We start from the raw sequence: 14,517 nt of genomic DNA on the forward strand, positions 1-14,517 counted from the left end.
CCCATGTTGTGATGAACCCGCAACATGCCATCACCCCTGCGATGAACTGGTAGCAGATACCACAATACCGTGATAAACCCGTGCTTCACCGAATCTAGTCAGCGCCCGAACCTAAAGAAACCACATTCGTACCCATCCGAGGGTCACAAGCTCACCTGTGTGTGCGATGAAGCTACGCCAGTTAATGCGTACGATGATCTCACAACCTATGAGCCCACTCATGACGATGGGTCAGAACGGACACAGGCCAAGCCTACGGCGAGGCCCGCATATGCCCAAAGGCACGAGGACCCACAACAGCAAAGGACCTTGTAAGCCGCCATGTAGAATCGGCGAAGCGCCAACCGTCGAACGGTGACGTCACCAACACCACATAGGATTAGTTATAGCACACAAAAAGGTAGTAGCGCACATGAGTAATGAGGGATTTCAAGGATAATGAAAGCCAATTCTTGAGAATATCCTTATGAGACACGTGTTGATACCCTGGTAGCGCATCCAATAATTGATAGCGAATTAAATATCCCCATCTCCTACCTTTTAGGATCTCAAGATCCTCTCTATAAATAAGAATCCTCCTCGTATTGAAACTCATCCGATCCTAAGCATTTGTTACCCAATACTCCTGAGTATCCCAAAAACTCTCCTAGATCCCTAATCTCAAGACCTTCATCTTTCCCCCCACACCGAAGGCCTTTCTTCGTCTTTCAAAGAGACCGCTCCAACACCTAGCCTTACACCTCCTATACTCTTTCTTAGTTAAACTTATTTTGAAATTTCCAGATTCTAAATCAATCCTCTATGATCTTTGGCTTTGATTTTTAAACCTTAGTAGTTTATTAAAATGTTATCATTTGCAAGCAACAAGCCTTTAATGGTTAGTTTGTATGAGCTTATGTAGATTGACAATGTTTAAAACATTGTCATTCTAAACCTTTGTAGTTTATTAAATAGAGTTTGCATTCATCTTTCTACTCGCTAAGGAAGCAAGAGAAAAAGCTTTACTAAGAATGCAACTATGGCTGTTAATGTTCATAGTGTACCTAGAGAACTACCTTAATAATTAAGGTTGTGTTTGGTACAATTGCCAGTTCTTGCAGTATTTTAGGTTGGTCAATACAACTTTTTTTTTGAAAAATTGTTTTGTCACACCATCAAATAACCACTTTCACTAAAAAAAATATGGGCATTGAATTGGGTGTTGGCATTTATAGTGGAAATACCAAATTTGACATTTCCTGAAGAGACTTCTATGGTACCAAATGCTGTATTGATAATTCAAAGTATTGACCAACCTAAAATGTTGCATATAGAAGTGGCAATGGTATCAAACACCATTGTTTTCAAAACCGGATCAGACTGGACGGTTGGACCGAAAAAACCAGGAACCGATCACCTGACCTGATCGGTTTCGTTTTCCTCCAAAATTGCTTTTTCCCCCAAAACCGTTGATTTTGGTCAACAAACCGTTGAACCGGCCGGTTAATTGTTTGAACCGTTCGAACAGTTTTGACCGTTTTTTAATTTGTTAATTTTTTTCGTCAGAATGGGCTGGCCGTTCGAGTCGAACGGTAACCAAAACCCTGATTGGTTCAGTCACCGGTTCGGTTTTAAAAACCATGCCAAACACAACCTAGATGAAACACTTGTTTTTGGTAATAAGCATTTTATGAATTTTCTCTCCCTTCAAAGTGGACCTCCACTAGAGGAAATGAGCAATGTTCTATAAACCGGACCAGACCGGCCAGTGAACTGTGACCCAGCCCCTGGCTGGTCCGGATATACCCCCAAAACTGGTATGTAAAAAAAACGGGAATAATCGGTCACCTGGCCGGTTCAACCGGCGAAACGTAAAACCGGTCCTGGCTTTGTATAACCGGCTGTTTTTTTTTTTCATTTTCATATTTAATACAAAAAGACAAAAAATGTTAAATTGGGCCAAACAGGACCTTAGGTCCAAATCCAATCGAATCCCAAATTCGAAAACCTCAAAACCATTGTTCAAAACGGCAAAACCTAACCTAATACCACCTGACCTGACCACCTCCAGCTCCACCGACGCCATTACCGTCGCCGCCGATAGGTTCTCTCTCTTCTTCTTCTTCCCGCCGGTGGACTCTGTTCCCCGCGCCCCTCTCCCTCCAACTCTGAGGGCTGGTTCCTCTCCTCCTCCTCCTCCTCCTCCTCCTCCACCTCCTCCACCACCACCTCTAACTCTAAATTCCGAACCTGCAACATTTCTTTTTCTTTGTTCATTACTGATTATCTAGTTTACAGTTTAGTTACACTTAAATTTTAAAATTTTAATGCTTTTTTTTTTTTTAATTATTGAACTTCATTATTTAATTACTCATGAAATTACAACTTGATTTTTGCTTCAGGTTTGGAATTTGATCATTCCTTCAGACTTTCACTTTCCACCAAGTGGAGTCTCCAACTAGTTGTTCAGTCTTGCAGGTTAGCTTTCCTAATTGTCTAAGCCCTTTCAAATAGCTGGAAATTGAAATTGAATTTAGAATTGTGATTTGTGATACTGATAATGCAATACTACAATAGCTGAAAATCAGTTTTACTTTATCATGTATGCATTATAATTTTTGAATTGAAGGTTTGAAGTGCTATTGACTTATTTCTATTTTGGATTAATTTTCCTTCATATTCGGTATTTTTTTTTGATTTTTTTTTATTATATATATATTTATTACATCAGCACAGTTCGAACCCAGTCGGACCTATAACCCGTGAACCTCTGCCTTTGCCGGGTCAATGCCTGGTCCGGTTCTCTGAACATTGGAAATGAGGATTAATCAACCTTGAGGTATCAAGAAACTCTCCATTCTCTCTCCCTCCAAATATGGTCTTCATCTTCTCATCACACACTATAATCTTTTTGTTTTTATGATCCTGGAGTAAGAGTACATATAAGAGAAGGAGAGAAAATCAGTATGTAAATTCATCAAGGCAACTTGTAGTATACATGCTAAGTGCATGCAGAGAAGAAAAGCAAATGCTGTTAGAAAATCATCCAAAAAGCTAGTTCTGTGGCAATCTATGCCAGGAATTGTGAAAAGGATAATGCGGTGGTGCAGGTTTGGTGGCCTAACTAAGCAACTACGACAGCAGGAGATGACTTGGAATGAATTTGTTTGCCAGTGTGACAACTGGATAAAAATGTCAAAATCTGATCTAGGTTCTCCAATTGGTTCTCCTGGAAGTAATTCACCTGTGGTAGATGGCTATGAGGGTAATAGTGGGAATAGGTCATTAGCTTGTTAAGAGGGAGGGGAAGGAGGGAGGGAGGGGGACTTCAGAAACCACAGTGGCAATGCTCTCCTTTGTATTCAAATCTAACATAATACAGAAACATGGTTCATGCTATATAAATACTAGCTTGTTAATGTTGAAGCTGATGGGCATTTTGGGATACCGTCAGGTTAAGATAATTCCTAGACCATAATTAGTTGGATGCTTGATTCTTTGCCATTTCATAGAAAGTCCAGATCTTTTGGTTCCTAGACCCTAGATTGGCTAACACTCTAGCAGATCCTTCAGCTAAGACAAAGAATTAAGAGGGCTTCTCTTGAATTTAAGGTAGGTAGAACAGATTATTTCAGTCTTACTTTATCATTGTACTTTGCTTCTCTTGTAGCTGTTTTATCTTAGATGTGTCTCTATTATTCATGGCCTTATTCTTTAATTAATAGTTTCCATTATCATTCTAAAAAATGAAACATAAAAAGAAAAATATAATCTCCAACTTGAAGCTTCTTCCAAGGAATAGTTTCCCATACCTCTAGTCTTGCAATATATCTATAGGTGAATGATTTATCACCCTATCATTAAGAAAATGTTTCTGTTTATAGAATTAGACAAAGAAAAGCAATCAATTGTAGTCAAATGACTATTCAACATTGGAATGCACAAAAGTGTCTGATGGATGTGAGTTTAGCAAAAATGACACCCTAGCTCTTCTCCTCTACCAGCATAAAAGGTTCAATTAGAAATATAGAAGGCTTCCATATAAAACCAAATTCAAAAAAGAAGATGAAATGTAGGATAATAAAGTTTATAAAGCTAATAATGTATCTTCTACAGGTAGAGATAACAAAATAAGATTTTTTTTTTTCATTATATATATATATATATATATATATATATATATATATATATATATATATATATTGCATTTTCCTTTCTGGATTTTTTTACAAAATTTCTATGTTTTTCTCCATTTTTGCAAATTTTTGGATTTTCTGCACTTTCTACAATTTTTTGGATTTTCTTCAATTTCTGTAATTTTCTGGATTTCTGGATTTTCTACAATTTACTGGATTTTTTACATTTTCTGTAATTTCTGCAAAATTTTGCACTTTCATTTTTGCCAAATTTCTGGGTGTTTTGTAATTTTCTGCAAAATATCCGTATTTCTGAATTTTCTTTCTACAAATTTTAAGTATTTTTTTTGCATTTTTTGTAACTTTTCTTTATTTTTTCTGCATTCTCGGCAATTTTCTGTATTTTTGCAAAATCCCTGCATTTTTTGTGCAAATTTTCTGCATTTCTGAAAAATTATTGTTTTTTTTTCTTTTGCAAATTTTGGGTATACGGGTTGACCCAACCCATATATTCCACATCATAGTTATGAGAACAAAGAATTTCTCTTAGTCTTAAAATTGTTTTTTTTTCCCGGGGTATACGGCTTGATCTGACCCGTATCTGCTATGTGGCAGTTATGAGAACAATGTGTTTATCTTAAAATTGATCTCCGAGTATACTGGCTGACACAACCCATATATGCCACATGGCAGTTATGAGAACAATGCATTTCTCTTAAAATTATTCCTTTTTGGATATACGGGTTGACCCAATCTGTATTTGCAACATGACAGTTATGAGAACAAAAATCTCTTAAAATTGATTTTTTGGGTATACGGGTTGGCCCAACTTGGTTTTGTGGTATTTGGTAGAAAAAAAAAATTGAAGGAATTAAAGATTTATAATGGGTCATAGTGGGTTGATGTGTCAATATGGGTGGGTTGGTATTAAACCCAACCCAACCTACCCATTTGCCACCCCTAACTGCACTCCTCTCTCTCTCTCTCTCTTGGGCGGGTGAACTCGCTAAAAGTAGTTTTTTTTTTTTTTTTTCCTGTGGGACATACCAGCTTGGGTTCGACATATAATCAGTAGGTCGAAACAGATTTGTTCGGTCAATCCTCCTGCCCTCCATTTAGTGCTTTCTTCTCGCTTCCTTACTCTTTACTTCTGACGCATTTCTGCCCTTCATTCATTTTTGGAGGACACTGGAAGTTGAGGTAGCTGCAAGCACTTGTTCTCTCTCTTGATGTTTTTCCCCCCTGATTTGCTCTCTCTTGAAGTTCAAGATTGGTAGTATCGCATTATTAATTGTTTAGTGCTCTTCTGATTTTTGTTGTCTTTATTTATTGTGTTTTCTTTGGCAGTTAAATCGAACCTGGTGGAGATGAATAAGAGGAAGAAATCAACATTTAAAGGAGGATCCTCCTCCTCAATTGCTACGGATTCGGCGGACCAAAGACCAGACTTTAGGCAGATAATGAAGGACGTCGAGTACTTGGGTACTAAACTACCTTCTTCCTTGATTCCCTGTTTCTTTACTGTGTTTTTTGCTTTTTCATTTGTACAGTAAATGTTTTATATTCTCCAGATTTAGATAACTGAATCAACCCATATTCCTTTTTTTGTGTGTATGCACTCAGTAAAATTGCTAACTTTTATGAAGAGAAATGTATATTCTTATTTGTTTACTTATTTACACAATTTAAAATTAGTAGAATTATCTGTTTGTTCATGAAATATTATTTTTTTATTTAGATTTTGCATAGAATAATGAAAAACAAATGTTCTTATGGGCATAGAAAGAGGGGGAAGTGAATTTTGGAGTAAGGATCTGAAATTAGTAATTGATTTCCTACTATTCTAGTTGCAATTAGCAGACTATGAAGTTAATCATGGGGTTCTTAAAAGGAGCATAGCATGGATTAAACCGAGTAGTAGAGTAAAAGGCAAAAAAGAGATGCAAAGATGGGCTCAAAGCTAGTGGTTCAAGGGATTGGTCTCTTGATAGTGGAAGAATATGGTGATTATTAACTAAAAAGGTTGTTTTTGTGAGAGATCGAGCAAATGAGGGAAAGCTACAGTGGTTGCTATTTGGATGATGGAATGGAGTAAGGTGGCAATATCTCGGACTCCATTTTGTTGGAAGCATGGATTATGTCCACAGAGGCAATGGAGATCTAAGTTACCCAAATACAACAATGAAACAGATGACAAGATGCGTTAAAGGTCATCTTTTAAAATTGTCAGGGATAGGATGGATTTCTCTTCTGGCTTATTCATGGAAAAATCCTTCTTTCTTTCCATTAAAGGGAACTGAAATGATAGTGCTATTGTAGAGAAAAGAGTTTGGTTCTCCACTGTTCCATGGAGTATCTCCATCATATTGGAGGCCCTTTTGGTGAAGCATAAATCCTTGCAACCTTCTGAAAGGGAAATACCTAAACCAGTGCCATATCTTCATGACTGCATCATGCTGACAACTCTGGAATTTCTTCTTGGAGTTGGTTAGTCTACAAGGTCATCATTCATGCAATAACATGGGGCATATGTGAAGAAAGAAAAAGGGATAGCCCTTGACAGCAACAAGTATTCCTTTGAAGCTCTAAGAGGTAGATTTCTCAACCTTCTTTCTTCTAGTTACCCTCTTTAACTATTGAAGGTAATTCAGCCAATGTAATAAGATGGAGCTTAATGGTTGGAAGGGGACCCTGGAGACTAGCACATCTCTTGAATGAAATAAGAGAATCAACCACTGGAAGAACTGTTCAGATTAGTTGGACACCAAAAGATTGAAATTCCAAAAGCAGGCAGCTTAGCCAAATATGGGGTTAGTAGGGTTCTCCATATGGTCATAGCTGATTTCCAACTTGCTATTTTATTAGGGATTGGCTGCCTGAGTGTTTGTTCTTACTTGTGCATTCTTATAAATCCCCTCAAGTATATCCCTTATTCTTTTGTGAATTAATATATTTGTAGTTACCTCTTCTAAGAAAAAAAAAGGATGAGGGGGTAAATCAAAGAATAGGGGGTTTTCATTCTAGAAGGAAAGAGAAAAGGTGAGATGGGTGAACGTGCTATTGTTCCATCATCTGATTGTAATTAATGATCTTAAAATTAGACTGTTGAACTATGATTCTACAATTTAAATGATGGCCTATTGGGATGAGTATCAGCCTATCAGGTGTTTTTTTTATTTTTTATTTTTATTTTTTCATTTTTTGCATCCATATGCTCATGTTTATGTTTCAAAAACAAGCAGAAGGCACAAGCATTACACATGGTTTTTTTAGTGGACAGAGAAGATAAGAGGTCCACATGATGTTGTAGCCTCTTGTGGAAGTGGGTTCCATTTTATATGGTCATAGACAACATACATGTTCAATCACTTCAATGCAACAAAGCATTTAACAAAATTATGGTTGGATTTTTTATGCATGGGTCGTGTGCCTCAACTCTAACTAAAGGAGTTTGCACATCTCTTAACCCAATTTACTTTTACTTCCATGTCTTTTGTCAGCCACTTGAATTTTTTCTTTTGTCAACCCAATTATAACTCTAGCAGCATTGTTCAACAAATCGATATAGGCATGATTCTTACAAAATTGCCAAATTCTACATTTCTCACTTCCATCTATGAATGGTGAGTGGCTTTCCCTTTAGAATCATAGATGAATCACGAGGGGGAGAAACCAGAATTCAAATATTAAGAATAAAGAAAGACTATAAAAAATTTAGGGGTTAGGAACTAACCATGAGAATTGAGGTGTTCTTTGTTAGCCTTTCATAGATGGAAGAGGATGGATGCATTCAATGTTAAGTGTTGTACCATTAGTTGATGGAAGTGGGAACAAGAAAATGAGAAACAAATGTGATGAGGGGTAAAATGACCCTCCAATCACGAGTTGCCACATGGTGGCCAAGAATCACCTTAGGACACCTTGGCATCATACCTGGTATGACCTTGCTTGGACGCTCCTCAACAGATCGGCTCATGCAACCTAAACAAGTCAGGACTTGTTTAGGTTGCATGAGCCTAGGCGCACAGGTGAGGCGCATTTTAGGATATGCGCCTTGCCTAGGTCCTAGGCGCAACCCTTTCAAAAGGCGCATGCTTAGTGTGCCTAGGTGTGTGCCTAGAGGTGTAAAGCAGGGAGTGCTGGGCCAGCATGGCACAACCTGTGTGCAGCCCACAGGCCATGCTTCCCTCCCCTGGGATATTTTGGGGGGTCGACCCGGCATGGCCTACGGCCCGAGTCGGGCTGGTCTGGCCCATGGGTCAGGCTAGGCCGTGCATCGGCCAAAGTTATTTATTTAAAAAAAATTTGAAAAAGACTTAAAATTTTAATTTTAAATGAATTTTGATGTATACAATTGCTTATATATACAATAATTAAATAAAATAGTATAATAAATTTGAAAAAATTGTTTATTTTATTAATATATTATATACTATATATTATTGTATAATTGTAACTTATATAATAAATAATAAATTATATATAAAAATATAAAATATATATTATATATTTGATTTTATATGTTTGATTTTATTTTTAAATTTTCATTTGAATATGCTTTACATGTTATGTTTATGTATTTTAATTTTAGATAGTAGGTTTTTTAAAACATTTATTTTAAAACTTAAGTTTATATTTTTTTATTAATTGTGTTTAATATTTTTGGTATTTTTTTGCATTTTGACTTTTTTTTTTGTATTTTTGTGCCTTGCTTCAAAAAGGTGTGTGCCTCGCCTTGTGCCTTGCACCTTGGGCACCAATCGGCCCCTATGCCTTTTTTTGCGCCTTGCGCTTTTAAAACATTGTGTACGCCCATTGGATTCCATGAGCGCGACCTACCCCTCTGACTTGTGCAACCCACGACCTAGGGGATCACGCTGACCGTAGGATCACTCCAACCTATGTGGCACGTTCTCCCTTATCTGTCTACACCACTTAATGCCTCTGAAACGCATGCGGACATGAAGCCCATATGGCAGTGGCAAGCGGTTCCCTTCGCTTCATGGGGAACCAGATAAGGGCAAACACAACGTTGTGCATGCGTTCACTGTAAACAATGGGCGGATAAACCTTAGCATCTCCCAACGTGTTGGGCATGCTACACCGGGCCTTGAGGTCTATATAAGGGTGACCTTCACCCTCAAAAGTACATTCACTTTTTTGCGCACTTACTCTGCTCTGATTCCCTGCTCATTAGCTCTCTTTCTACCTTGTCAGCTTGGTGCTAACTTGACCGTTGGAGTTTCCTCGCCTAAGTCATCCCCCGGGCTCTCTGACGTGTTTCTTCTTGCAGATCCGACCTGCTGATCTCATTGCTATCTGAGCTATCACTGTCAGCAGGGAACTGGTACGGTTTCACCCTCATCAAAATGTACCAAGGAATCGATGGATCCATCATTTGCTCTAATTAGGTTAGGTATTGCCACCAAAAAGTCCTTGTATTTCTAACTAACAATATTAAGATACATAGGTATAGCTGTGTAATGACTTGACTAATTGGGATAGCAATAACCCACCCTATCCCACTCTTGGCATATAACAGCAATAACTGTATAAATATGGGTATGAACACCCCTATTTTGGAGGGCCCTGAGTGCATCTGTCACTAGTTGGAAGATATATACACTAGAAGAGGGGAGTTTGAGTTGTTAACTGAGGTATCAAAGGAGAAAAGAAGACTAGGATGACATATTGTCAATAGATGAGGTTGACTATGTATTTTCTTCAAAGATCAATGTTCAAATCAAGATTTGAGGAAGGAAATAAAGTTTCTTATACATTCTAGAGATTCCCTGGGAAAGAGAAGCACTTTTGCTGATGAGATGGCAGCGGCTTAAGTGGTTCCCTTAGGAAAGAGGAGTGATAATCTCATTAAGGTTGCTCAAGTGGGCATTGGGCAAAGAAAGAGTATGTGGTAATGTTCCTTTGAGGAGGGTGAACTTATCCTTGCACATATTGCTCAAGTGGGTAATGTTCCTAAAGGTTTATCCTCTTCTTATTGTGAAGGTTCAGGTTTAAGTAGGGCTGTGAACGGGTTGGGCAGACTTGAACTGAACCATTGCTAGCCATATTTAGTTTTACTGATAGTGGTTGTTGGGTGCATGTCTTTGGGGATGGTGTCAGATTGTGTATTTCTCTTTTTTTCTTTTCTGGTCATAAATTTCTTGCCAAAAAGGGAACAAATTACGGCTGGGGAAATTGCAAGATGCTTGTGCAATTTATCCTTGTACAGATTTAGATTTTAGATCTGCATGATAGCAAGTCTCATTTGTGAACAGAGTTGTTTCAAGTTTGCAATCATCACCTTCTTAAAAAGCAATCTCTCATACTATCTATAAAAAAAAAGCAACCTCTCATACTGATAAAAAAAAGCAATCTCTCATGGTGATCCCTGCGATGTCAGGTGACTTTCTATTAGGTGAGAGTGTCATGAGTTTGGTGGCTCAATGTCATTTGAGAGTATATGAGTGTGCTGTTAATTAGATGATTTTGCCCATCTCATCCATTTATGATGAATATTTCAGATTCCTATGTAATTTAATTGATAGGTGGTCTTCTCTCCCTAAGTGGACATAAAAACCATATCCCTATCAATAGAAAATATTATGTCATGGCCCTTATTTTTTATTAATCTTTCATTTCCTTGTCCCTGATTTATTTCTTCTCTATTTTAGTTCCTGTCTAGTTCCTTTCTTGCATGTTTCTGTTTGATACATTTATAAGTTTATTTTCAACTATTTGTTCCATAATAATTAGCGACCCATTAACTTTAGTCCCAGTACTGTTTTATCTGTTTTTGATAGCAGTAGCATTTGATCCATTTTATTGGAGCATTTGGAAATTGGAAGTTGTCTTTTGGCTGGAGATAACCTCTATGAAGGAAAAAAAGGAATTATGTCTTCTGGTTATCCCTCAGATTAGTCATGTTGAGGAGGCCTTGCTATTGACAAAAGCATTAAGTTGAACTTGATGAACCAAGGGAACTGGTACAGGTAAAGATTGCATAACAGTGACACCTTGCAACCTTATATCAATATCAATGAGTACTCATTGGATGCAACCATGATTATCAGCACTAATGGTTTGAGGTCAAGGTCTTACCTTTTTTGATAATAAAACAAAAGCAAATGTTATTAAGAAGAAAATAGAATGCAAGAGTCCCTCAAAGGAGGAAGGTGATAAGGCTTCATCAAAAAACAAAAAGGAGACAATGACATCATAAATGGACAGTACAAAGCTTTTCATACCCAAGCAAAAACAAGAAACCAAAACACCTACTAAAACTTTCTAATAACAAGAACAGACTCATCTTTAAAGTAGACCAGAAATTTGACCCAAAATAATTTCTTGAGACTTCTGAAAATTACTGTTGAATTAACACCCAGATGACTATCATTGGTGAAATATAAGCACACATCCTCTCAATATTTCTATACTTTTCTTCAAATGTTAACTACAGCCACACTATAAGAGATATGAAGTGCTTGATGTCGTTTTCATTTTCTGTTCACATATAATCAATACTTGCCATCTAGAATCCCCTTTTCTTCAAGTGATCTGCAGTAAGAATACTATCCATCCTTTTTTATTTTGAAACGCATGATACCAAGCTGAACCTGGACTGATGACTAGTCTTACATTCCAAAGGGATTTGTTACAAGCAAAACAGGGTCTGAAGTTAATAAACACAAAAACACACTTAATACACACATATGACACCCATAGTTCAGTAGGCCCAGGCCAACCCTGAACACGAAACCCAGGTCCAGGCCTGGAAATTTGTTGGCTGGGTTAGAATTTAGAAATGATCACCCCTACTGCAGCTACTGCTTCTGGGCACTAAGGGAACCTTAAATCACCACCCTTAAAAATATGAATTACATCAGAAAGTTTCTAACAAAAGAAGAGTAATACCTAAGTTTGCCTTCCACTGCTTTGACTTGGTTAAATCTGTCTTCCTATGGCATCACTTTTGCAAGGAAGAAAGAAAAAGGAAAACAGAATTCGTCACTTTTGTCTTCCTATGGCATCGAATAGGATGCATTGAAATTTGCACAAAATTTTCTAGAACTTGGACTGTTTGGGGACTTTGTATGGATTAATTTGATACAGATTTTCTGTCTGACATTTTAACATGGAAATAGATGCCATCCAACTAGAACCCACTTTTTCATGCGTGTCAGCCCAAGATTTTACTATTGCTTGTCAGTGGTCATTTTATTCTATTTTTTTATCAGCAAGCAGTTATTTTATTTTTATCAAGTGTTAAAATATAAATGAAGAAAAGCATTAGATAACCATGTATATGTCTTCTTTTAACTTGTTTCCCTAGTTGGTGGTACTATCAAGACACATTAAAAAGTGATCCAACATGATAGAATCGAGCATGGACAAAGTCTTTTCTATTTTAAATGCAAGTGAATAGAGGAGGGTCAAGGAGTATTTTAATTGCAGAGAAAAGGGAAAAAAAATGAAGGGTTACCCGTATTCTGGTGCCAGTTAGAAAAATAGAGAGGACTTATTACAGAGTATTAAAAGAAAGAACAGATGAGGCAAAGCCCATTTTATGGCTTTATAAGTTGAAAATTTGTATTTTAGGATTCCCTTTTACACTCCTTTACCAAATTTTATACAATATGATATGGTTTAGCTACACTAGGCCTATGATTATTACACTTATTTTGAAATACAGGGCAAGGCATATGTTGATCCTCCCCTACCACCACCACCAGAAAGATAAACTAAGAAAATTCTTGTCACCTAGGCATTGCCTCAATAACTTTACTTGATTGACCATTGATTTAGTCTACAATTAAATAAATGGAAAAGGGCATCATGCTTGCGTCTTCATTTATTTATGCTAATGTCACATTGCACATACTTCAGCAGTATGCCATTCACTACTCTTATCAAAAGAGCAGCATGCCTTTCTATTTTTTTTTTTTCAAATATTCACTTGAAACTTTTTATTGGTTTAGTTACCTCTGACATGACCTGGAAAGAGAGGAAACAAATGGAGAATCGGAGGGTAGCTGAGCAGTTGGGTGGAAAGGTGACAATTTTGTGTATTTCCAATTTCCCATTCATTCCTGCCATTATAAACCTATAGCCAAAGTCTGCGATGCGATTGCATTGTCTTATTTAAGTTTTCTCGTTGGCACAGCCTCAAAAGAAACACAGAATACCACTAAGTGTAGCAAGATTGACCATGAAGAAACAAAAGGAAAGAGAACAGAAAATGCTTCAAGAGGTGACTGATGTGGTTCATGAGATTGTCTCTTGTTCTCTAGTAAGTAATAATCATTTCAAAACTGTGGTGCTGAAATTTGTTCATGTATCAGGGCATGGTTCTTGGACGCTTTGGACATAATTATGTAAATGCTAATAAAGCTGCAGAGAAGCGCAAGACAGAGGACAGGGTGCTGAAGTCAAGTGAGGGCTATTTTAGGAACGGTGTATTGGATGTGAAGCATCTATTGCGGCCTGCTACATCTAGAGTCAGAGATAATCAGACAGATGTTTTCACTGAAGGAAAAAAGAGAAAACGGTCTGGAAAGAACAAAGGAGGGAAGAAGCAGAGGGGGAAAAAGCGCAGGTAAACACCATCGGGAACATGTGCAAGTGTATAACCATTCACTGAACGGGATTTTTTTTCTTTGTAGTTTTACTCTTGAACCATTTAACACTCAATGTCCTTTTCTTGTTTGGTTGTATGACACCTAATGGATCTTTTGAATATCAGAAAAAACGATCGGAGAAGAGAACAAGAAAATAGGGGTAGGATTACCTAGTTCATTATTCTTAAATTCAGATCCCCATCGTGGTGCCTCTGTCTGGATAAACTTCGTTTGGAAAATGAAAAAAAAGATTAATTAGGGAAAATCTATGATGCTGGAAAAACAAAGTACGCGAAGGGCTTTGACCAATCATAACCCACCTGTGAATTTTGATAAATATCATCTAATTGGTTAATATGATACTGGTTGATTGGTCACAAATTTTTCAGATATGATGTCTTTTTAGCATCACAGCCCAATCTTTATATATAACCCTGCAGTTTGAAAAACTACTTATATATGCCTTCTTCTAAACTAGCTCCACATGACATAAAATAATCCCAAAACGCTTAGAGTTGTTTATAGCTAACATGACATGCACATTATTTGTTTGTAGTACCAATTTTGCCCCTTTATGTTCAAAACATTGTTAATCTTTAAACTTGTCAAACAAATCCCAATATTGATAATCCTGAACATTGTTAGTTTGTTGTGTACTTAACCAATACGCCAAAGCCCTAAGATTGATGGAATGTGTTAAATCAAACACTTCAACCATTTAGAACTGTAACATACGACTATGCTTCTGTAATCGATGTCTCAGCGGCTTCACTTCAGGCAGTTTT

General features: G+C 37.1%; 1 protein-coding gene across 2 annotated transcripts; it reads left to right on the plus strand.

Annotated features, from left to right (window-relative positions):
* The first annotated feature begins 2,018 nt into the window (after positions 1-2,018).
* On the plus strand, positions 2,019-13,921 carry LOC148872880 (axoneme-associated protein MST101(2) protein). Of its 2 annotated transcripts, XM_088968098.1 has the most exons (7): positions 2,019-2,083; positions 2,382-2,457; positions 2,711-2,818; positions 5,463-5,597; positions 13,094-13,167; positions 13,279-13,365; positions 13,457-13,921. In XM_088968098.1, the coding sequence occupies exons 4-7, from the start codon at positions 5,483-5,485 to the stop codon at positions 13,712-13,714; spliced, it is 534 nt and encodes a 177-aa protein (XP_088824224.1). In that variant the 5' UTR covers positions 2,019-2,083; positions 2,382-2,457; positions 2,711-2,818; positions 5,463-5,482; the 3' UTR covers positions 13,715-13,921. The 2 variants fall into 2 exon arrangements, with proteins under 2 accessions (XP_088824224.1, XP_088824223.1); XM_088968097.1 differs by lacking the exon at positions 2,711-2,818.
* The last annotated feature ends 596 nt before the right edge of the window (positions 13,922-14,517 follow it).

This window comes from Nelumbo lutea, chromosome 2, assembly GCF_056320005.1.
Source record: "Nelumbo lutea isolate HS-2025 chromosome 2, American lotus-T2T, whole genome shotgun sequence".
Lineage (NCBI taxonomy): Eukaryota > Viridiplantae > Streptophyta > Magnoliopsida > Proteales > Nelumbonaceae > Nelumbo > Nelumbo lutea.